General features: G+C 38.2%; 1 protein-coding gene across 3 annotated transcripts in view; it reads right to left on the bottom strand.

The window, feature by feature from the left end:
* The window catches only part of PARP4 (poly(ADP-ribose) polymerase family member 4), a 135672-nt gene that overhangs the window by 36926 nt on the left and 74792 nt on the right, over positions 1 to 23954 (bottom strand). For all 3 annotated transcript variants that reach the window (XM_047722833.1, XM_047722834.1, XM_047722835.1), the window contains exons 22-30: positions 12521 to 12716; positions 11463 to 11530; positions 10614 to 10801; positions 7979 to 8078; positions 6165 to 6335; positions 5829 to 5909; positions 3870 to 3950; positions 2477 to 2572; positions 1739 to 1861 (exon numbers count right to left, since the gene is read on the bottom strand). In XM_047722833.1, coding sequence (XP_047578789.1) covers positions 1739 to 1861; positions 2477 to 2572; positions 3870 to 3950; positions 5829 to 5909; positions 6165 to 6335; positions 7979 to 8078; positions 10614 to 10801; positions 11463 to 11530; positions 12521 to 12716 — 1104 coding nt within the window. The remainder of the gene's footprint in view (positions 1 to 1738; positions 1862 to 2476; positions 2573 to 3869; positions 3951 to 5828; positions 5910 to 6164; positions 6336 to 7978; positions 8079 to 10613; positions 10802 to 11462; positions 11531 to 12520; positions 12717 to 23954) is intronic.

The following is a 23954-nucleotide window of genomic DNA, read 5'->3' as shown; positions in this document are numbered from 1 at the left end:
TGACATGAAGAAGCAGAAGAAGTTCAAGTTCATTGCTTCTTTCTTCTGCCTGCTCAAATCTGCCTTTGAATCCCTCTAGTGAATTTTTCATTTCAGGTATTGTACTTTTTAGCTCCAGAATTTCTTTTTGGTTTCTTTTTAACTCTTCTGTCTCTTTACTGATATTTCCCTTTCATCCATTCATCATTTTCTTGACTTTCTCCTCATCTTCCTCTAGTTCTCTGAGCACCTTTTAGATCACTGTGTTAAAGTCTTTGTCTAATATATCTGCCACTTTGTCTTTTTCAGGGACAGTTTCCGTTGTTTCATTTTTTGGGGGGGTCATACTTTCCTGGTTTTTTTTTGTATGCCTTGTGATTTTTTTCCCTTGAACACTGAGTGTCTGAATCTAATAAATGTGGAAATCTGGATATGAGATTCTCTCTTTTCCCCAGTGTTTGTTGTATTTTTGTTATTCTTTTTCCTTTCTTAATTGTTGCAGGCTGTCTCTGTGGTAAGGATCAGCCTAAAGTATAAACTTAATGTCCTCTTACGTCTTTTCTGAGCCTTTCCTTGGGTATGGGCAATATTTTTTTAATTATCCCCATATAGGAGTTATTTTGGAATGTCCTAGTCTTCAATGGCTGACTCCCAAAAGGGGAAGAGTAAAAAATGAGCAGGGAGAGTAAAGGTGCAGCTCTTTAGATCCCCTGGAATTTGCTTTAGCCAAAAGAGGAGGGACTTGTGACAACAGGGGAGGTGCACCAAAGGCTGCCTACCTCTTTATCTGCCAGTTGGGACACAGTCATTTCCCCAGCCCTGCCACTACCCATCTGTTCTGTGGAGGCTACAATTTCTCTTCTCTCTAGTGTGACCTACATGACTAGAGAAGTGAACTCAGAAAAAGAGTAAAAACAGGATTTTCAAAAGTTATTATCCCTCTCTCCTTTCTTTAAAGACAACTGTAAGATAAAACAAAACAAAAATTCTGAATGAAGGATTTGAGGAAACATTTATGGTTTTGTCTGGTTGTTGCTGTAATGTTATTTATCATCTCAGATCATGATTTTTTTTTTCAGATCATGATTTTTGAACAAAGTAAGCAAAGGATATCTAATGTGTTTTTATATTCTTAATTGACACAGTAACTTCAAAGTGGATCAAAGGAAATAAATGTTGCATATATTACATTTTCCCAAAATTCCTCTCAAAATTTTTCCTTAGATTTTAAATTTCTTAATTTTGGCAATTTTATTCTGCTAATTCTGCCAGATACCTAAGGGTTTTATTAGCACTGTTTTGTTCCTTTGGTTTTGAAAATGCCTTTCAGTTTCTATGGGAATCACATTTTCCAATTCTATTTCTGGTCACAAAGGCCACAATATAACACGTTACAAACTTTAAGAATTATTAGTGGTGAATTTAGATGATCAGATAGGACTTTTCTCACTACTTTCAAGATGAACTATTAATTACTTAGAGTAAGTGACTTTAGTTTCTTGCATGACAGCTTATTTGTCTATGAATGAAGTAAAATCACAGTTATTCCCCTTTGGTATTTTACAGCTACATTTATGTATGGTGACTCTCTCAGTCATATGACAGCTTTTTTATAAATGTGCAAATGTTTTCCATTTTGAGGGCGACAACAGTTTCTGCAAATTCAAGCAATAAGTGTGCTATTTGAAGCAAAGGGCTCCCCTCAAAATCATACAAATATGAAAACACAATATTAATTGATTTGGTAGTTAACATTTACCTGTGCCGCACTGGTATCTGGTTGCTCCTCCTGCCAGCTCATGTATGGTAGAAAATCAACATCTTCTTTGGCAATAAGTTCCCCAATATTTGGAATATTAGGAGAAGGTAACTCCTTACCATCCTATATTGAATTAAAATTAGGTAAAAACAAAACAGACATTATCAAATTAAATGATTACTATTCATTCTAAAGCCTGGTGAATCCTTAGTTTGAAATATGTATGGTGTCAGATTAGATTGTTCTGGGCCACAAGGGAGGGAGAAAGAGTCTAAAAAGAAAATTATGCTCAGTTGAGTGGCTTTCCTCTTTATTGAGCTGGGTGTGGGAGCTGTGGTAAGTGCCTTCTGTGGTCTTTTCCTCTTTTCCTCTTAAACTTACAAAAAAGAAAAGGCCTCGCAGAAGATGAGGGAAGCTCAAGCCCTTTGTTTTTTGAGGGTCTTGCGTTAATAAAGATGAGAAATGCCCAAATGTAGTAAAATTATAGTGTATCTCATAAATACACATATAACTAAGTAATAACTTATAACATCAAAAACATAACATATGTGACTCATTTAGAGAGATTATAATGAGCCCTTCATGAATGTGAGGCTCTGGTTTCATGGTCCTCCCTGCCTCTCCCCTCCCTGCTCTTCATAAGCCATGAATGTGGATATTGTCAGTAACAGTCAGAGCAAGAGTAATTTTCTTAATAAGTAAATACAAATGAAATAACCACGAATTAACAATACATACCCTCTTCTCAACTGCAACAAAGCTTGTAAACTGCGTTACGAGACAGTTTTCTTTACTGAGTATAATAATCAGAGATTTTAAGATTTGCTTCTTCATCTAAAACAGAATCAAATGAAGTTATGTCTTATTTTATTTTTCACTGTTTAGCTATGTATGACCAATAAAACAAGTATTAAATAACCAACAAATGTATTTTTCTACAAAATAAACCATTTTATAATTAGTATTTCAAATTAAATTGAGTCAATGGCCCTGTCTAAATGTCTAGAGTAGATGACTTAACATTCTCTGAAAAATAGGATCAAGTGACTGGTTAAGTCATAGAAAAATAATTCATATTTATATAGTTCTTTATGATTACAAAAAACTCTCACTCTCAAGTGTGGGGGGTTTCTGCATTTTTTTACAGTCTCTTCCTCTCATTTTAAAGATGGGGAATCCAAGGTGTGGAGATGTGGAGTGACTTTTTCAAGACTATTTGGTGGAAGGGCTGGTCAGTTGCCCACACAGATAAAAAGGCCTTCAGGAGGGCATCTGGGTATCTCAATTGGTTAAGATTCTTGGCTTCAGCCCAGGTCATGGATCCAGGGTCCTGGGATTGAGTCCCACATCAGGCTCCCTGCTTGGCATGGTGTCTGCTTCTCCCTCTACCCTTCCCCCTGTTCATGATCTCTCTCTCTCTCTTCCTCAAATAAATAAATAAAATCTAAAAAATAAAACCAAACCCAAAAAGGTCTTAGGTAAAACAGAACACAAGGCTGCTAATCTAAGGGCAGCAAGGGAGTACAGTGAAAACACAAGGCCATCTATTACCTGCCATGACTGCACTAACAGCCAGGGGAGGCCCTCTGGTTCCTTCTTTTTGGAAGGGCATTTGAGCACCACTTCTCCTAAGCTCATTTAAGTTTACAGCTACCAAGGGACCAGGTCATCAGGTGGGCTGGCTGAGTGGGACCCCCCTCCTAGGGGCCTCATCAGGTCAGTGAAGAAGGCACAGGGTGGGCTTTGGCTCCACTGTGTGTCTTTAGGCTGGTCACCTACCTGTCTTGCACCTGGGATGCTTCATCACTAAGATGAGAATACCAACGCCTACAGTATATGAGATCTTAGGTGATATTTATGAAAGGAGCTCAGCAAACATTCTCTGAGCCCTCCTCTGGCCTCCTCCTGATGAGGAAAATGATCAGAGAATTCCTAGGAAACCAATGACATCCATTCTTTCATTAATTCATTCAACAAACATTTACTGAGTGCCCTGCACCCAAGGTGCAGAAAATACAGATACGATGATGAGTGCCCCCATACCACATGTCTCTCCATTCAGCTATCCTCACTTTACAGTTCCATGGATAGACCAATTTAAGAAGGATGGAGAACAATGAAAAGAGCAAACCTCATGGTTTGTTTCATTTTCGTGGAGAATGCCGTCTTCATAATCTCGGATCAGAGCTCTTGCTGTCAGCTTGTGGATCATCTGTGTTTAAGCAGCAAAGGGGAAAAAAAGATTCAGACGGCTTCTCTCATTAAAGTCTTAACTTAGAAAACCACTTTTAAAATTGAGGTATAATAGTACATACAATAAAATTCACCCCTTTTAAGTGTACAGTTTGATGAGTTGTAACAAATGTATATAGTTGTGTGACTACCACTGAAATAAAGATACAGAATAGTTCCTTCAATTTCAAAAGTGAAGGGCACTCCTCATGGTCCTTGATGTCACCTCAAGACCCTGACACCCACTCATCTGTTTTCTATGCCTACAGTTTTGTCTTTTCTATAAAAGGGCATTTTGCTAATTCAATTTATTTCTAAAATTTTAAACTGTTCTTCTACTGTAGGAAGAAGTCCGCTTAGTGCTGTGATGCCTAACTCTGAATGTGACCTCCATCCTGAAGGGCAGGGGTGGCAAAATGTGCCCTGGGAAGTGCAAGGTGAAGGACTGCCCCCTTCCTTTCCAATAACTAAGAAACACAGCTGACTTTATTATTTTTTTTTATTTATTTTTTTTAATATGTTTGCTATGTGGCTTCTGTCACATAGCAAATCTCTTCCATTTCTTTTTTTTTTTTTAAGATTTTTATTTATTTATTTGTTTGACAGACAGAGATCACAAGTAGGCAGAGAGGCAGGCAGAGAGAGAGGAAGGGAAGCAGGCTCCCTGCTGAGCAGAGAGCCCGATGCGGGGCTCGATCCCAGGACCCTGGGACCATGACCTGAGCCGAAGGCAGAGGCTTTAACCCACTGAGCCACCCAGGCGCCCCCACAGCTGACTTTTTTTTTTTTTTTAAAGATTTTATTTATTTGACAGACAGAGATTACAAGCAGGCAGAGAGACAGTCAGAGAGAGGAGGAAGCAGGCTCCCTGCTGAGCAGAGAGCCCGATGTGGGGCTCGATCCCAGGACCCTGGGATCATGACCTGAGCCGAAGGCAGAGGCTTTAACCCACTGAGCCACCCAGGCGCCCCACACAGCTGACTTTAATAGCAATGTCTGCTTACAATGATAATTCCAACTCTTGTAATTTTGTTATCAATAAGGCCATAATTCACAGAGTAAGTACAACTATAAAAACTTCAATTTTATGGAAAGTGATCTCTTTCCAGGTAAAACCTTTTTAATTATTAATTCCCCCCTTAGATTCAATTTTTTAAAACAATAGGGAGATTCCCTTAAGTTCTATACATATATCACAGGCAAACAGTAAGTTATAATAATTGATTCAGGGCCAAGAAGTAAGCTATATTTTATTTTTAAAAAAAGACAAAATATCTGCAATGTCTTGGAAGTAGTTTACCTGGCTAGGCAAATAAACACTCCTATGAATAAAGCTACATATATATAGTATATATAGGTTAGGCATTTTCCAGGTCTGACTCTAATAGATTAGGTACTAATGCAAATACTACAAACTTTCTGGTGATAATTCATTTGCTTTTAATCTGAAAGTAGAAAAAGCAAACATTCTCAATATATGTTTACTCTCAGTCCAGTACTGTTACACTTCATATTTCAAAATAACACAGGTTGATCTGTGGTGCTTAATTTTTATCATGTCATGAACAACTTCGAGAACCTCCTTTAAAAGTGTTCCTGTATAAAATACCAAATTTAATTGCAGTTAGTCATATCCACTGATGCCCATATGGATACACCTAGACTCAAGAACCCTAGAAAAAGAACTGTTGCATCAGAAACTGAAGGAAAGCATCCTCATTTGTAGAGACAACGGTTCCCCATATCATACTGTGCACTGAAGGGTCAAAATAGAAAAACAAGAACAACAAAGGTATGAAAATATAAATTTATTACAACTTTCAAAGAGTGAGTTCATAGTTAAAGTTTTTAATCTTACAGTTCCAGTTGTCTTCTGAAGTTCACTAGTTGATACTATTGTAGAAAATTCTTTCTCTTGAATCAATGCACATAGAGCTGCCTGAAATGGGGGAGGAGGGTGGAATCCCTTATTAATTTTTCATTCTGTAGAGTCTTAGTTTCACCATGATTTTCTTTTTCCTTTTAATGGAAATTAAAAGGTTCCCCAGTATCCCTAGTTAACTACCCATTCGGTTTCCAGAAGGAGAAATTTGCCTGTTATGATACAAGGAGGGGGATGGAAGAAAGGAAAAAGAAAGTTGTTGGCAACATACATTGCTCTTCCCATAGTAGAATGAGCTGTGTGCTTCCTTACCTGTGTACAATGAGGAATAAATCCATAGACAAGGAGTCGCTCGTTGTGGAACAAGGACTGCACCTGGGCTGGAGCCTGCAGAGGCTCAGGAGCATCTGTACTTAGCTGCTGCCATTTGATGGAGACAGAGTGACAACTTGGAGAATGTAACCTAGCCATTTGGTCTTCTATCTATTTATAAGAGATGAATTATTTCTCTTTCAATGTTACATCCAGAAAATAGTTACTTAACACTTAAAATAATTTTATATTCTCTCTTTCAGGATTTGTACTACTTTGGTTTAGTTTTTCTCCTTCCTGCTCAGGGTACATTTTCAAAAAGATTTTCAATAGAATTCTTAATAATAGCATTAGCACATAATTTAAATATGTAAGACATTCCCAAATTATTCCATTAGTTAATTACTAATATACAACTCTGGCAAGGAGTAGTTGCTAGTTATAAAAATTAATCCTACAAAGGACTTGAATAGACATGTCTCCAAAGAAAATATGGCCATTGAACACATGAAAAGATAGTCAATATTACTAGTCATTAGGAAAATGCAACTCCAAACCCCAATGGGATACAATGTCACACCCCAGGATGGTTATTCTAAAACAAAAACCAAAACCAGAAAACAACAAGTGCTATCAATTATGTAGAAAAATTGGAACCCTAGTACATTGCTCAGGGGAATGTAAAATGGTGCAGCCACTGTGAGCAACAGTATAACAATTTCTAAAAAACAAAACACAGAATTATCATATGGTCCAGAAATTTAACTTCTGTTATATACCTAAAATAACTGAAATCAGACCTGAACACTTGCTTATATGGCAATACTCAAAGCAGCATAATTCACAACCACTAAAAGGTAGAAACAACCCAAATATCTATCAACAAACAAATGGATAAACAAAATGTGGTATGTGAACACAATGAAATATTATTCAGCCTTTAAAGAGAAAGAAAATTCTGACACATGCCACAACATGGATAGATCTTAAAAACATTATACCAAATGAATCAAGACAGGCACAAAAGGACACAGATTATATGATTCTGCTTTCATGAAGTATCTAAAGTAGTCAAATTCATAGAGACAGAACGTAGAATGGTAGTTACCAGGCACTGAGGGAGAGTGGAATGGGGAATGGTTTAATGAGTAGAGTTTCTGTTTGGGATGATGAAAAGTTCTGGAGATGGATGGCGGTGACGGCTGTACAACATGGTGAATGTGCCTTTATATATTATTATTTTTAAAGATTTTATTCATTTACTTGAGACAGGGAGAAAGAGTGGGAGAGAGAGCACAAGTAGGAGGTAGGAGCAGAGGGAGAGAGAGAAGCAGACTCCCTGCCAAGCAAGGAGCCCAATGCAGGGCTCGATCCCAGGACCCTGGGATCCCAGCCAAAGGCAGACACCAAACTGACTGAGCCACCCAGGCACTCCTAGTGTACCTTAATGTCACTGAATGCCACTTATGAATGGTTAAAATGGTAAAGTTTATGTATATTTTGCCAAAATAGCATATTAACTCTAGCAAAACATGTATAATACTTAAGTCACTTTTGATAAAAACACCTCCATGACACTTTATAAAGAAGAAATCAAGCTATTAGCTAGGAGAATGAGCCAAATAAGGAGAATGCGTTCCTGCTAGGTGTCAGACGGACATTAACTAAGTAATTGCTTTCAGTAACTTTGTCATTTTCCTAAGTCCCCTTTCCACAAATGAAAACACAGAAGTTACTGTCACTAGATTTGCAAGACGATAATATTTCCATATGTTTAAGCATAAAACTAGAAATAAGATGTTTGAAAAACGTACCTGTTTTTTCCAACTATGTTTGGATTTTGAGTTAAAATACTCAAATACTCCAGCACCGTACTGGGACAAAGTCCTTAAGATATGGCGATTTGCTGTAGAACTGATCACATGTTACATGTTTTAATTTTCAAGAAATTTTAGACACATTTTGAATTTCATGTAGTTAACAATGTTGACATAGCTTGAAACTCAGTAGAAGAGATATTGCATGCAGAAGAATTAGTCTCTGTAGTTGAGGTTAAAGAGATAAAACTCAGGATGGACAGTAGGAACATCTGAAGGTTTGGGTAACTTAAGCTCCCACATATCAGAGAACTTATTTCTTTTTCACAATAGAAAAGAAAAAAAAGAGCAGAAATTCTTGACTCCTGGTTTACCAAAGAAGGGAGTAGATGATTCCGAAAAACCTTCAAAAAGTTATCGGAATACTGACAAAAACATCAACCTCCTTTCAATAAGTGTCAGTTACCTAAATTTGATCTCAAAGGCCAAGAATTGGAAGCGTTAATAAAATCTACATCTTAAAATATGACGTGTATCTAGATAGCAAAAGGGATAAAGAAGTCTCTTTCTAGCAAAGATAAGCTTTGCTACTTCAATGGCAGCATCCTATTGAATTTCTCTCAATAATAATTCTAAAACTATTAGCCTTAGGGAGGTTCCTCCTGAAATAGTAAAGACACAATTAGTTTTCAGGAAAAGAGCTTAAGAAAATTATTTCTGAAATATTTCTTAGCCTATTGATTGGATTTGTCTTTAGTCTTCAAAATTGGTGGTGATTACAACACCAATTAGATAATTCCCCCAAGCTGTAGTTTATTTGTATTTTATCGAATTCATCGGCTACTGAGGCTTTTTGGAATCTTTTTTTGCTCCTGCTGTGTGGAGCTCAGAGGACAGTTTGTGACAACATGCAGGATGAAGAGTCTCTACTGGACAACTCACCTATTGCTAGAGTTTGTGAATACAAATGAGCATGTATAAAATGAGGCAGAAACATTTACAAAGATCCTAAAACCTGACAGAAAATCAGTAAAAATTCCAGCTCCCTCAGGCTGGGTTGTGTCAAAGCACACGTCATTTCCCAAAAAGGTTCATGCCCATTTTCCCCATCACAGCAGCCCCTCCTTATTTCCTTCCTGGCACTTAGGAAAACCCATCTCCCCTTTCAGCTTATTGGATTACTTGCTGCCTATCTCCCTATACACAGCACTGTGGTCCAGCACCAAGGAATGTCTGTCTCATGACTAGCTCTCAGCAAAGAAGGAATCAACAGGGTCTAGTATCTTCTACAATGAGCTCTGAGACATAACCCTGGCATAGCCTCTGATACCTGGTCAGGGGAGAAAGGGGGGTGTTGCTGTGTCCGGGAAGATAGAACAGGGCACTGACTCAGGCAGGGAGGGGGACTTGTCCCTGCAGCAGGGTAGGGCCAGCCACCCCATGTCCACAAGTTAATCAGGTAAAGCCTATTTAGGAGCAATTCCTGGGGAGTCCATTGTGGGGTGGATAAGTTTCCGGGTTGGTCTGTTGTCCTCAGATTAGAGAAAAAGACTAGGGGCTGTGACTGAGGAGGGACAGAAAGAGGGAAAGAGCCCTCTGGGCAGGCAGATCTGGCTTGGGTACAGCAGGGAGGGCCCTCAAGGGGTGTGGAGGGTCCTAGCTCCTGTAGTTCATAGCTGAGGCCTGAGGAGGACTCCATCCTAGGACAGCACAGTGGCCCCAGGAAACACCAACAGCCACCACTCCCACCTCTGCCCCTACCCCCATGTTGAGGGGTGGTCCTACTCCATGCACTGCCTCAGAATAGGGAGGCCTGGTTATCACTTGCCAGACTGGTGACTATGTGGGGGAAAGTCCAGGGAGATGAGGGTGCAGGCATGCTCTTTGCAAACATCAGTCTGGCCCCTTCTGTTTGGTGCTTTCCTTATGTTTACACCATATGCGTTGGTTCAATCCAAAAAAAGCTAACTATAACTGGGGAGGGGGTTCATTCCAACAATCATGGGGGCCTAGCCTCCCAAGAGAAAGATCCTATTTCCATCACAGGGTTAGTAAATGCAGATGTGCCCAGCCACCAGAAAGGTGTGAAGAGGCAGAGTCTGGTTGGTGGCTTGCCCAAAGCAGTGGCCCTCAGCCCTGGTCAGGAACTACCAGGGCATTGTGTGCGCCTGGCATTGCCAGGTCTTCAGGCTTCTCAGGATAGGTTGGAAATCTGGATTTTTATACAAAACAAAACAAAACAAAACAAAACTAACATTGACTAGGTGCTTGCCAGGTGTTCTTAAGTACTTTTTTTTCCCCCCAAGCAATGCCGGCGTATGGGTCTTCCTTACACCACATTTTTCTCACCCCACTGTAGGGCTGGGACGTAACTACTTTTTATATATGAGCTCATTAAATTCTCAAAGCAAACCTATTAAACCTATGACATTTTCATTATCATCTTCATTTTACAGATAAGAAGTTAAACAACTTGCCCAGAGCTCTGCAACTCTATGCTAAACTGCTTCCATATACTATTAGCAACTTCAAAACTTCTAAAAATCACGTGCAGGCCAACAGAGAAAACCTACCCACAGGCTGCCTTTTCCCCCCACAGTGCTCACTGTGTGACTAGATCTCCTGCACTTACCCGATACCGCAGGAGAACAGCCTCGTGTGCTGGACATTTCTTTTCACAAGCTGCAATGTCAGACTCTCATTCTGGAGGTGTCCATCCGATATAAGGAGAATGCTCCGTAAGCCTTGAGAAGGGTACAATAGATTTAAATATTGGAGTGTTTTCCAGAAGTCCGTATTTCCCATGGTAGGTGTAGCAGACTGGAGGAAATGAAGTGAAAGGTTATTCATTCCACCATTAACTATAATCATTTACTGAGGCATGTCTCAAAGATGGTTTGGAGATATCATCACTAAAAAGATATTTTTTAAAATTATACATTTGTGGAACAACTATGCTTATATCTTGTTAATTTATTTCATATCACACAGTAACTACAATATTATTGGTTGACTTCTTTGATTTTTTTTATGGTTTTCCTGGGTTTGCTGGCCTGGACTAAGGTGGCAACTAGTCATTCTCAGCTTGTGTCATTTTAAGAAAAAGAAAAAAAAAGGAATAGAGGAAAACATTCTAACACTGTTAATGCTGGTTATATTTAGGTGGTAGAACTGTGGGTGATTTTTTTCTTTCTACCTTTCTTAATTTCTAATTTTTTAAATGAGTCCATCTCATTAATATTATATTAATATTATAGTAATGTTCATATTATATATTAATATGTAATATTAATTATATATTAATCACCATACAATATTATATTATTATTACTGTAATAATAACAAAAGAGCCCCACTGACACACAAAAACTGAAGGACTAGGGGTGTTCTATTATTGGTCTTGGAGGGAATAAGTCCAGATAGTACCATTAAAACTTGATAGGAAAAGACCCAAGAGATGAAGGACGGTTCTTTTACTTACCATAATGAACTCTGTTGGTATATTATTGCTTGTGATAGACTTAGGATATGAAAATAATTCCTTGTAACCTGTGTGATAAGATTGGCATTGAGGTACAGCTATTAAATACTCACTTTATTGACCACTAACAATCATGTTTGACAGTTTAACATATAAAAAAAAACTTCACCACAGTATTCCTTCAAATAATTAACTGTAGTGCGTTGAAACTATGCACTTTACTGTGTAAAATGTTCTGAGTAAAATCACATGTGTAGACCTCTGTTCTGTAGAACATGGCTCATGCAAAGAAAGATGTGGGGCGTCCCAACAGCATAGGCCGCCTGGCCGCCAGAGGGACACATTCTCCTTGCAGGCCCTTGGTACCCCAGCCTTACTTGATCTCTGCCCTCAGCAGTAACAGGTGCTAGCTCCTTCATAAAAGGGCTCAGTCTTCTGCTGAATGGCACAGAAGAATCAATAGGACATGACTATCCCCTCACTCCACTCTGTGTTTCTTCTCTCATTCCTAAAATACCTTCTTCTGTGGCTGAGATGTCCTCAGGCCCAAACCTGGAGGATGGTGTTACTTTTCCTCTAAAAGGGCTGATCTGATGCTTCCTGAAAGAAAGCTAGATTTTTCTGTTACTGTGATGACTTTAAGTGTTCTGTCCATATACTTGGGACCCTCATACATGTCAAACCAAGGGTCTTGCATTTGGTTCAGCTGGTGGTAACCTAGTAATATTCATACAGTGCTTGCTCTCTAACAGGAATTGTTTTAAATCCTTTACGTGCATCAGCTCAGTCCTTACAACAACACTATTAAGCAGGAACTATTACTCTTATATTACAGATGAGGAAAGGTTCAAGTAATTTGCCCAAGGTGACATCTAGAGCTAGTAAGTGTTAGAACTGGAATCTGAATCTAGGGACCTAGCTTGAGTGTTCTGGTTCTTGAACTCCATGCTATGCTACCTCTTACTCCACAGATGAGGTCAGGTACCAATTGCCAACAGCTCTGCTCATGTCAATATTCAGGAAGAAGCACACTTTGATGGGGGCCAAAGAACACTCACCTGAGCCAAACTTGACAATGTTTATCTTTTGCTTCTTACCCATCAAGGACAGTGCATATAAGGCAATTTGCTTGGCATGCAAGAATGTTGCACCTTCCATGGAATTGGAGCAATCAAGACAAATAATCACTTCACTGTTTTCAGCTAGGTCAGGGACTGTGATACTGAGATCTGGTTGAAAAACAAGCATGCAGGCCTAAAAAAAAGAAAAAAGGTGCTGGGTTTATGTTTATCGTAACTTAAACTGGTCTGGCTTGTTTATATTGGTATAGGCATGCCTCCAAGATACTGCCAGTTCAGTTCCAGACCACCAGAGTAAAGCAAATATCATAAAAAAAAAGTGAGTTAAATAATTTTGGATTCCCAAAACACATAAAAGTTACGTTTAGGAGGAGTCAAGATGGCAGAGAAGTAGCAGGCTGAGATGACATCAGGTAGCCGGAGATCAGCTAGATAGCTTATCAAACCACTGTAAACACCTACAAATCTAAAAGGAGATAGAAGAGAAGAAGAGCAACAATTCTAGAAACAGAAAATCGACCACTTTCTGAAAGGTAGGACCAGCAGAGAAGTGAATCCAAAGCAATGGGAAGATAGACCGCGTGGGGAGGGAATGGCTCCCGGCTAGCAGCAGAACAACGGAGCACAAAATCAGGACTTTTAAAAGTCTGCTCCACTGAGGGACATCACTTGGGAGGCTAAACCGGGGTGAAGCCCATGCGGGGTCAGCGTGGCCCCAGGTCCCGCAGGGTCACAGAAGGATCGGGGGTGTCTGAGTGTAGCAGAGCTCACAGCTTTAGAGCGGGGAAGCGCTTACAGCAACGAAGCTGAGGAGTGAGCTCTCAACTTGGGGTTACCTTGAACCGTAATCCGTGGCACAGGCTCTGTGAGTGAGGTCCCCACAAGATCCGGGGAGACATCCCCTGGGGGAGCTCAGGGATCTGTAGGGTTTCGAGACTCCAGGTGGAGCTGTGTGCCAGAGACAAGAGACTCTTGGTCACAGGCTGGCTGAGCTCGAAGCACAGCCGGAGGCCAGGGAGATGGGAGTGAGTGAGTGCTTTTTTCTGAGGGCGCACTGAGGAGTGGGGCCCTGAGCTCTCGGCTCCTCTGGGCCAGAGATTGGGAGGCCACCATTTTCATTACCATCCTCCAGAACTCTACGAAAGCGTTCAGGGAACAAAAGCTCCCAAAAGCGAACCTGAGCAGATTACTTAGCCTGGCCCCTGGTAAGGGCGGTGCAATTCCGCCTGGGGCAAAGACACTTGAGAATCACTACAACAGGCCCCTTCCCCAGAAGATCAACAAGAAATCCAGCCAAGACCAAGTTCACTTACCAAGGAGAACAGTGGAATTCCAGAGGAGGAGAAAGCAAAGAGAAAGCAAAGCATGGAATTCATGGCTTTCTCCCCCTGATTCTTTAGTCTTGCAGTTAATTATTTTTTTTTTAATTTTATATTTTTTCTTCTAATTTTTTTTTAATTTTATATTTTTTCTTCTGCAAAATCTTTTTTTAACTTTTACCCTTTCGTCTTTTAATGTTTTTTAACTAGTTTATCTTAACAATACCTTTCATTAAAAAAATAATAATAATCTTTTTTGGACCTTCATTATTATACTCATATTTTATCCTTCACTGTATCTAACTTTATTTTTCTATACACATAGGGTTTTTTCTTCTAAAAAATTTGGGGTACAACTTCTTTTAATAGATCAAAATATACCCTAAATCTAGCTCCGGGCTTGTTCTAGTCTCCAGCCCGAGCAAATTCTCTCCACTTTCTTTTTCTTTATTCTCCCAACCAACTTAGTTTATCAACTCCATTTTTAGAAATTTAAAAAAATATTTTTTTTCACCTTTATAGGCATATTCCATCCCTTCATTGTGTTTACCCTTATATGTTTTTCATTCTTTAAAATTTTAGGGTGTCAGGATGGCTGAGTGGTCTAAGGCGCCAGACTCAAGGTGCTCACATTCTTTAAAATTTTGGGAGGTAGTTTCTTCTAAGAGACCAAAATACTCCCAAAATTAAGTGGGTGACCCTGTTCTAGTCACCATTCTAATATATATATATAATATTATATATAATATATGTCATATAAAATATACATAATATATAATTAACATATACATAATATATAATTAATATATTAATATGATATATTATATATTAATATAATTAATATGTGTAATTAATATATAATATATATTTTATATTATATATTTATAATATGTATATTTTTCTTTTTTATATTTTTTCATTATTTGTTTTCTTTTTCTAATTTTCTTTTCTTTTTCTGAACTTCTTTTTATCCCCTTTCTCCCCCCACAATTTGGGGTCTATTTTGATCTGGTTAAAGCACATTTTCCTGGGGTGTTTGCCACATTTTTAGTATTTTATTTGCTCGTTCATATATTCTTATCTGGACAAAATGACAAGGTGGAAAAACTCACCACAAAAAAAAGAACAAGAGGCAGTACTGAAGGCTAGGGACCTAATCAATAGGAACATTGGTAATATGTCAGATCTAGAGTTCAGAATGATGATTCTCAAGGTTCTAGCTGGGCTCAAAAAAGACATGGAAGATATTAGATTCTCTACTAACCCTCTCCAGAGAGATAAAAGGCCTTTCTGGAGAAATAAAAGAACTAAAATCTAACCAAATTGAAATAAAAAAATTATTAATGAGGTGCAATAAAAAATGGAGGCTCTTACTGCTAGGATAAATGAGGCAGAGGAAAGAATTAGTGATATAGAAGGCCAAATGACAGAGAATAAAGAAACTGAGCAAAAGAGAGACAAACAAATACTGGACCATGAGGGAAGAATTCGAGAGATAAGTGACACCATAAGAAGAAACAACATTAGAATAATTGGGATTCCAGAAAAAGAAGAAAGAGAGAGGGCAGCAGAAGGTATGTTGGAGAGAATTTCCCTAATATGGCAAAGGGAACAAGCATCAAAATTGAGGAGGTTCAGAGAATCCCCCTCAAAATCAAAATCAGTAAGAATAGGTCCACACCCCATCACCTAATAGTAAAATTTACAAGACTTAGCGACAAAGAGAAAATTCTGAAAGCAGCCCGGGAAAAGAAGTCTGTAACTTACAATGGTAAAATATTAGATTGGCAGCGGACTTATCCACAGACCTGGCAGGCCAGAAAGAACTGGCATGATATATTCAGAGCACTAAATGAGAAAAACATGCAGCCAAGAATACTATATCCAGCTAGGCTATCACTGACAATAGGAGGAGAGATAAAAAGCTTCCAGGACAAACAAAAACTAAAAGAATTTGCAAACACCAAACCAGCTCTACAGGAAATACTGAAAGGGGTCCTCTAAGCAAAGAGAGACCCTAAAAGTAGTAGATCAGAAAGGAACAGAGACAATATACAGTAACAGTCACCTTACAGGCAATACAATGGCACTAAATTCATATCTTTCAGGAGTTATCTTGAACGTAAAGGGGCTAAATGGCCCAATCAAAACACAAAGGGTATCAGAATGGATAAAAAACCAAAACCTATCGATATGCTGTCTACAAGAAACTCATTTCAGACCCAACGACACCTCCAGATTTAAAGTGAGGTGGTGGAAAACAATTTCCCATGCTAATGGACATCAGAAGAAAGCTGGGGTGGCAATCCTTATATCAGATCAATTAGATTTTAAGCCAAAGACTATAATAAGAGATGATGAAGGACACTATATCACACTCAAAGGGTCTGTCCAAAAAGAAGAGCTAACAATTTTAAATATCTATGCTCCTAACATGGGAGCAGCCAACTATATAGACCAATTAATAAAATCAAAGAAACAGATCGACAATAATACAATAATAGTAGGGGACATTAACAACCCCTCACTGAAATGGACAGACCATCCAAGCAAAAGATCAACAAGGAAATAAAGGCCTTAAATGACACACTGGACCAGATGGACATCACAGATATATTCGAACATTCCATCCCAAAGCAACAAAAGACACATTCTTCTCTAGTGCACATGGAACATTCTCCAGAATAGATCACATCCTGGGTCCTAAATCAGGTCTCAACCAGTATCAAAAGACTGGGATCATTCCCTGCACATTTTCAGACCACAATGCTCTGAAGCTAGAACTCAATCACAAGAGGAAATTTGGAAAGAACCCAATACATGGAGACTAAACAGCATCCTTCTAAAGAATGAATGGGTCAACCAGGAAATTAAAGAAGAATTGAAAAAAATCATGGAAATGAATGCTAATGAAAACACAATGGTTCAAAATCTGTGGGACACAGCAAAGGCAGTCCTGAGAGGAAAATATATAGTGATACAAGCTTTTCTCAAAAAACAAGAAAGGTCTCAAATACACACCCTAACCCTACACCTAAAGGAGTTGTAGAAAGAACAACAAAGAAAGTCTAAACCCAGCAGGAGAAGAGAAATAATAAAGATCAGAGCAGAAATCAATGAAATAGAAACCAAAAAAAAAAAAGAAAGAAAAAAGAAAAAGGAAAAAATCAACGAAACTAGGAGGTGGTTCTTTGAAAGAATTAATAAGATTGATAAACCCCTGGCCAGACTTCTCAAAAAGAAAAGAGAAACCACCCAAATAAATAAAATCATGAATGAAAGAGGAGAGATCACAACCAACAACAAAGAAATACAAACAATTATAAGAACAAACAATGAGCAACTCTACGCCAACAAATTCGACAATGTGGAAGAAATGGATGCATTCCTAGAGACATATAAACTACCAAAACCAGACCAGGAAGAAACAGAAAACCTGAACAGACCCATAACCAGTAAGGAGATTGAAATAGTCATCAAAAATCTCCAAACAAAAGCCCAGGGCCAGATGGCTTCTCAGGGGAATTCTACCAAACATTGAAAGAAGAATTAAATCCTATTCTCCTGAAACTGTTCCAAAAAAGAAGAAGTGGAAAGAAAACTGCCAAACTCATTTTATGAGGCTAGCATCACCTTCATCCCAAAAGCAGACAAGGATCCCATCAAAAAAGAGAATTAAGGATAAATATCCTTGATGAACACAAATGCGAAAATTCTCACCAAAAGACTAGCCAATAGGATCCATCAGTACATTAAAAGGTTATTCACCACAACCAAGTGGGATTTATTCCAGGGCTGCAAGGTTGGTTCAATATCTGTAAACCAATTAATGTGATACAATACATTAATAAAAGAAAGAAAAAGAACCATATGATATTCTCAATAGTTGCTGAAAAAGCATTTGACAAAGTACACCATCCCTTCCTGTCCAAACTCTTCAATGTAGGGATAGAGGGCAAATACCTCAATATCATCAAAGCCATCTATGAAAAACCCACTGCAAATATCATTCTCAATGGAGAAAAACTGAAAGCTTTGCCGCTACGGTCAGGAACACGGCAGGGATGTCCTTTATCACCACTGCTATTCAACATAGTACTAGAAGTCCTAGCCCCAGCAATCAGACAACATAAAGTAATTAAAGGCATCCAAATCAGCAAAGAAGAAGTCAAAGTATCACTCTTTGTAGACGATATGATACTATATGTGGAAAACCCAAAAGATTCCACTCCAAATCTGCTAGAACTTGTACAGCAATTCAGTAAAGTGTCAGGATATAAAATCAATGCACAGAAATCAGTTGCATTTCCTTACACCAACAACAAGACAGAAGAAAGAGAAATAAAGGAGTCAATCCCATTTACAATTGCACCCAAAACCATAAGATACCTAGGAATAAACCTAACCAAAGAGGCAATGAATCTATACTCAGAATACTATAAAGTACTCATGAATGAAATTGAGGAAGACAAAAAGAAATGGAAAAATATTCCATGCTCTTGGATTGGAAGAACAAATATTGTGAAAATGTCTATGCTACCTAAAGCAATCTACACATTTAAGGCAATCCCTAACAAAATCCCACCCATTTTTTTCAAAGAAATGGAACAGATTCTCCTAAAATTTATATGGAACCAGAAAAGACCTCGAATAGGCAGAGGAATGTTGAAAAAGAAAGCCAAAGTTGGTGGCATCACAATTCTGGACTTCAAGCTCTATGACAAAGCTGTCATCCTCAAGACAGTATGGTACTGGCACAAAAACAGACACATAGGTCAATGGAACAGAATAGAGAGCCCAGAAATAGACTCTCAACTCTATGGTCAACTAATCTTCGACAAAGCAGGAAAGAATGTCCAATGGAAAAAAGACAGCCTCTTCAATAAATGGTGTTGGGAAAATTGGACAGCCACATACAGAAAATTGAAATTGGATCTTTTCCTTACACCACACATGAAAATAGACTCAAAATGGATGAAGGACCTCAATGTGAGAAAGAAATCCATCAAAATCCTTGAGGACAACATAGGCAGCAACCTCTTCGACCTCAGCCGCAGCGACTACTTCCTAGGAACATCACCAAAGGCAAGGGAAGCAAGGGCAAAAATGAACTATTGGGATTTCATCAAGATCAAAAGCTTTTGCACAGCAAAGGAAACCGTTAACAAAACCAAAAGACAACTGACAGAATGGGAGAAGATTTTTGCAAGCGACATATCACATAAAGGGCTAGTGTCCAAAATCTATAAAGAACTTAGCAAACTCAACACCCAAAGAACAAATAATCCAGTCAAGAAATGGGCAGAGGACATGAACAGACATTTCTGCAAAGAAGACATCCAGATGGCCAACAGACACATGAAAAAGTGCTCCACATCACTCAGCACCAGGGAAATACAAATCAAAACCACAATGAGATACCACCTCAAAGCAGTCAGAATGGCTAAAATTAACAAGTCAGGAAATGACAGATGCTGACGAGGATGCGGAGAAAGGGGAACCCTCCTACACTGTTGGTGGGAATGCAAGCTGGTGCAACCGCTCTGGAAAACAGCATGGAGGTTCCTCAAAATGTTGAAAATAGAACTACCCTATGACCCAGCAATTGCACTACTGGGTATTTACCCTTAAAGACACAAACATAGTGATCCGAAGGGGCACGTGCGCCCGAATGTTTACAGCAGCAATGTCTACAATAGCCAAACTATGGAAAGAACCTAGATGTCCATCAACAGACGAATGGATAAAGAAGATGTGGTATATATATATATATATATATATATATGATGGAATACTATGCAGCCATCAAAAGAAATGAAATCTTCCCATTTGCGACGACGTGGATGGAACTAGAGGGTATCATGCTTAGTGAAATAAGTCAATCAGAGAAAGACAACTATCATATGATCTCCCTGATATGAGGAAGTGGAGAGGCAATGTGGGGGGTTTGGTGGGTAGGAAAAGAATAAATGAAACAAGATGGGATCAGGAGGGAGACAAACCATAAGAGACTCTTAATCTCACAGAACAAACTGAGGGTTGCTGGCGGCAGGGGGTTTGGGAGAGGGTGGTGGGGTTATGGACATTGGTGGGGGGGGGCTGTGTGCTATGGTGAGTGCTGTGAAGTGTGTAAGCCTGGCGATTCACAGACCTGTACCCCGAGGCTAATATACATTGTATGTTTATAAAAAAATAAAAAAATAAATTAAAAAAGAGTTATGTTTACACTATACTGTAGTTTAATATATGTGCAGTAGTATTATATCTTAAAAAACTATTCATACCTTAATTTAAAAATATCTTATTGCTAAAAAAATGCTAACCACCACCTGAACTTTCAGTAAGTCATAATTTTTTTTCTGGTGGAGGGTCCCGCCTTGATGTTGGCTGCTGATTGACCAGGGTAGTGGTTGCTGAAGGCTGGGGGATTGCGGCAATTTCTTAAAATAACTATGCTGAAGTTTGCCACATCGATTGGCTCTTCCGTTCATGAACAATTTCTTTATAGCATGTGATGCTGGTTGATAGCATGTCACCTACAGTGGAGCTTCTTTCAAAATTGAAGTCGCTCCTCTCAAACCCTGCCACTGCTTTGTCAAGTAAGTTTATGTAGCAGTCTTTAGAATCCTCTGTTGCCATTTCAATAGTATTCCATCTCAAGAAACCACTTTCTTTGCTCATCTTTAAGAAGCAACTCCTCATCTGTTCAAGTTTTATCATAAGACTGCAGCATTTCAAATATGATAATAATTAAAAAGTTTGAAATATTGAGAGAATTACCAAAACGTGACACAGAGGCATGAAGTGAGAAAATGCTGTTGGAAAAATGGCACCAAAGGACTTGCTCCACAGGGTCACCACCAACTTTCAATTTGTTAAAAAAGACAGTATCTGTACAGCATGAGACAGCACAGCACGATAAAACAAGGTATGCCTATACTACTTTATGTGCCAAGAGACAATAGAATTTCAATCCAAAACCCCACCCACACAATCTTTCTAAATGATGGACATGTAATTGGGCTAGAGTAACAGAGAATAAAGAGTGACCCACTAAAAACTGATGAAGCCCCCCTGGTGTATATGTGTGTGTGTTTCATTTAAAGTACACCCAATATATAAAAACCTGTGTTTACAGAAAAGATTAATTAATCTTCTTATTCCTGTTACTAAAATGATCCATCAATTTACCATGCTCTTTTATATGCCATGTTTATCTGTGGCATTTAAAAGGAGATTTAGGTTATATACAACTAAAATTACAGATATCCCTGCAACGGATAGATATACATATACATAGAGGTAAGATTTTCAGAGTTTGGCATAAATGTATAATTTTTATTGGAAAAGATCTCCTCATAAAATTCAATTTTCTAGCCAGGTAATTTTATAAAGACAAAAAGAATAAGACTTATTCAATTATGAAAGGCCTGTAAGGGATCAAATAAAAACTAGAATGTCAGAGCTGGGGTTTCCAATGTGTAGGCTATAAACACCTAAGAGGTCCAAATTTAATATAGAATTAGTATCTGAAAATCCATATGGTATTAACAGTCTGAAGAATAAGTAATAGAAGGTCTCTGTCTCTCACATATATGAACACACTATTCTAAAAGGAAAATAGATGCTATTGTGATGACTAAAATATGCAACCTTATCTTTTTTAATCAACTAATACTTAAAGTACAACTACCATCGTATAAGTTTCAATTAAAAAAATTTCCTCAGCTTTGAGATACAATTAATCTATTAACATTGTATAAATTTTAGGTGTACAATGTCACGATGTGATATTGGAAGTGATTACCACCATAGGGTTAATAGCACATTCATCACCTCACATAACTTCTAGTTTTGTTTTTATAGTGAGAACATTAAAAATTTACTCTCTTTGCAACTTTCAAGTGCATAATACAGTATAGTTTGCTGTAGTCATCATGCAATACATTAGATCCCCCAAAATTATTTGTCTTATGACTGGAAGTCAGTACTCTTTGACCAATAACTATCTATCACATGTTGTATAGCCATTCATCCATTAGTGGACACTTAGGTTTTTTCATGTGTCCATTATTGTGAATAATGCTGCAACTAATATATTGGTGCAGATATCTATTTGAAAGAGTGATTTCATCTGTTTTGGATATATACTCAGAAGTGGGACTTGTTGGATCACATGGTAGTTCTATTTTTAATTTTTTGGGGAACCTCTGTATTCTTTGTCTATAGTGGTTGCACCAACTTATAATCCCATCAACAGTGCACAAGTATTCCTTTTTTTCCACATCCGTGCCAATACTTGTTATCTCTTGTCTTTTTGATAACAGCCATCCCAGTAGGTGTGAGGTGATACCTCACTGTGATTCACATTTCCCTAATGATGAGTGATGTTGAGCAACTTTTCATGTACCTGTTGACCACCTGGATGTCTTCTTTAGAAAAATGTCTATTCTGTTCCTCTGCCCATTTTTTCAACAGATTTTTGTTGTTGTTCTTATTGAGCTACATGAGTTTTTTTTTTTTTTTTTTTTTAAGATTTTAATTGTTTGAGACAGAGAGACAGAACAAGCTGGGCAAGAAGAATCAGACAGCGAGGCAGGCTCCCTATTGAGCAGGAAGTCCCACATGGAGCTTGATCCTAGGACCCTGAGATCATGACCTGACCTGAAGGCAAACACTTAACCAACTCAGCCACCCATGCACCCCAAGTTACATGAGTTCTTTATATATTTTGGATATTAAACTCTTCTCTGATATATGGTTTGCAGAAGTTTTCTTCAATTCCATAGGTTGCTTTTCCATTTTGTTGATGGTTTCCTATGTTGTACAGAGGCTTTTAAGTTTGATGTAGTCCCACTTATTAATTTTGGCCTTTTGTTGCTTGTGCTTTTGGTGTCATATCCAAAAAACCACTGCCAAGGCCTATGTCAAGAAGGTTTTCCTCTGTTTCTTCCATGAGTTTTATGGTTTCAAGTCTTAGACTTAAGTCTTTAACTGATTTTGAGTTAATTTTTATGAGTGGTTCAAGAGAGGGGCCTAATTTCATTTGTTTGCATGTAGATATCCAGTTTTCCCAGCACCATTTTTTGAAAGGACCATCCTGTCCCCATTGAATATTCTTGGCTCCCTTGTCAAATATTAGTTGACCATATACACATGGGTTTACTTTTGGTCTCCCAATCTGTTCCATGGGTCTGTGAGTCTGCTTTTATGACAGTACCACAATGTTTTCATTACTATGGTTTTGTACTATAGTTTGAAAACAGGAAGTGTGATGCATCCAGATTTGTTCTTATTTCTCAAGATTGCCTTGGCTATTCAGGTTTTTTTGTGGTTCCATCATAAGTTATCTTTCCATTCGTTTGTGTCTTCTTCAATTTCTTTCATCAGTGTCTTACAGTTTTCAATGTATATATCTTTTACCTCCTTTGATTGAATTTATTCCTAAGTATTTTATTTTATTTCCTGGTCCTATTGTAAAAGGGATTATTTTTGCTTTTTTTTTTAAGATTTTTAAAATTTATTGGACAGAGAGAGAGAGAAGAGTAGAAGCAGGAGAGAGCAGAGGAGAGGGAGACACAGACTCCCCACTGAGCAGGAAGCCTGATGCAGGGCTTAATGCCAGACTCCTGGGATCATGACCTGACCTGAAGGCAAACACTTAACTGACTGAGTGACCCAGGTGCCTGGGATTGTTTTTTAATTTCTTTTTCAAACAGTTTGTTGTTAGCTCATAGAAATATAATTGATTTTTGTATGTTGATATTGATCATGGTGTGTGATCATTTTGATGTGCTATTGAAGTTAGTTTGCTACTATTATGTTAAGAATTTTTGCACCTATGTGAACCAGGGATATTGGCCTATAGTTTTCTTATAGTATCCTACAACTTGCCTAAATTTGTTTATTAGTTCTAACAGTTTTTTAGTGGAGATTTAGGGTTTTCTATAGATGAGATGTTATCCACAAATGGAGATGATTTTACTTCTTCCTTTCCATTTGTATGCCTTTCATTTCTTTTTCTTGCCTAATTGTTCTAGCTAGGCTTTCCAGTACAATGAATAGGAATGGTGAGAGTGGGCACTCTTATTTCT

The sequence above is a fragment of the Lutra lutra genome, chromosome 3 (assembly GCF_902655055.1).
Source record: "Lutra lutra chromosome 3, mLutLut1.2, whole genome shotgun sequence".
NCBI lineage: Eukaryota > Metazoa > Chordata > Mammalia > Carnivora > Mustelidae > Lutra > Lutra lutra.
This window is presented reverse-complemented; position numbering and strand designations above follow the sequence as displayed.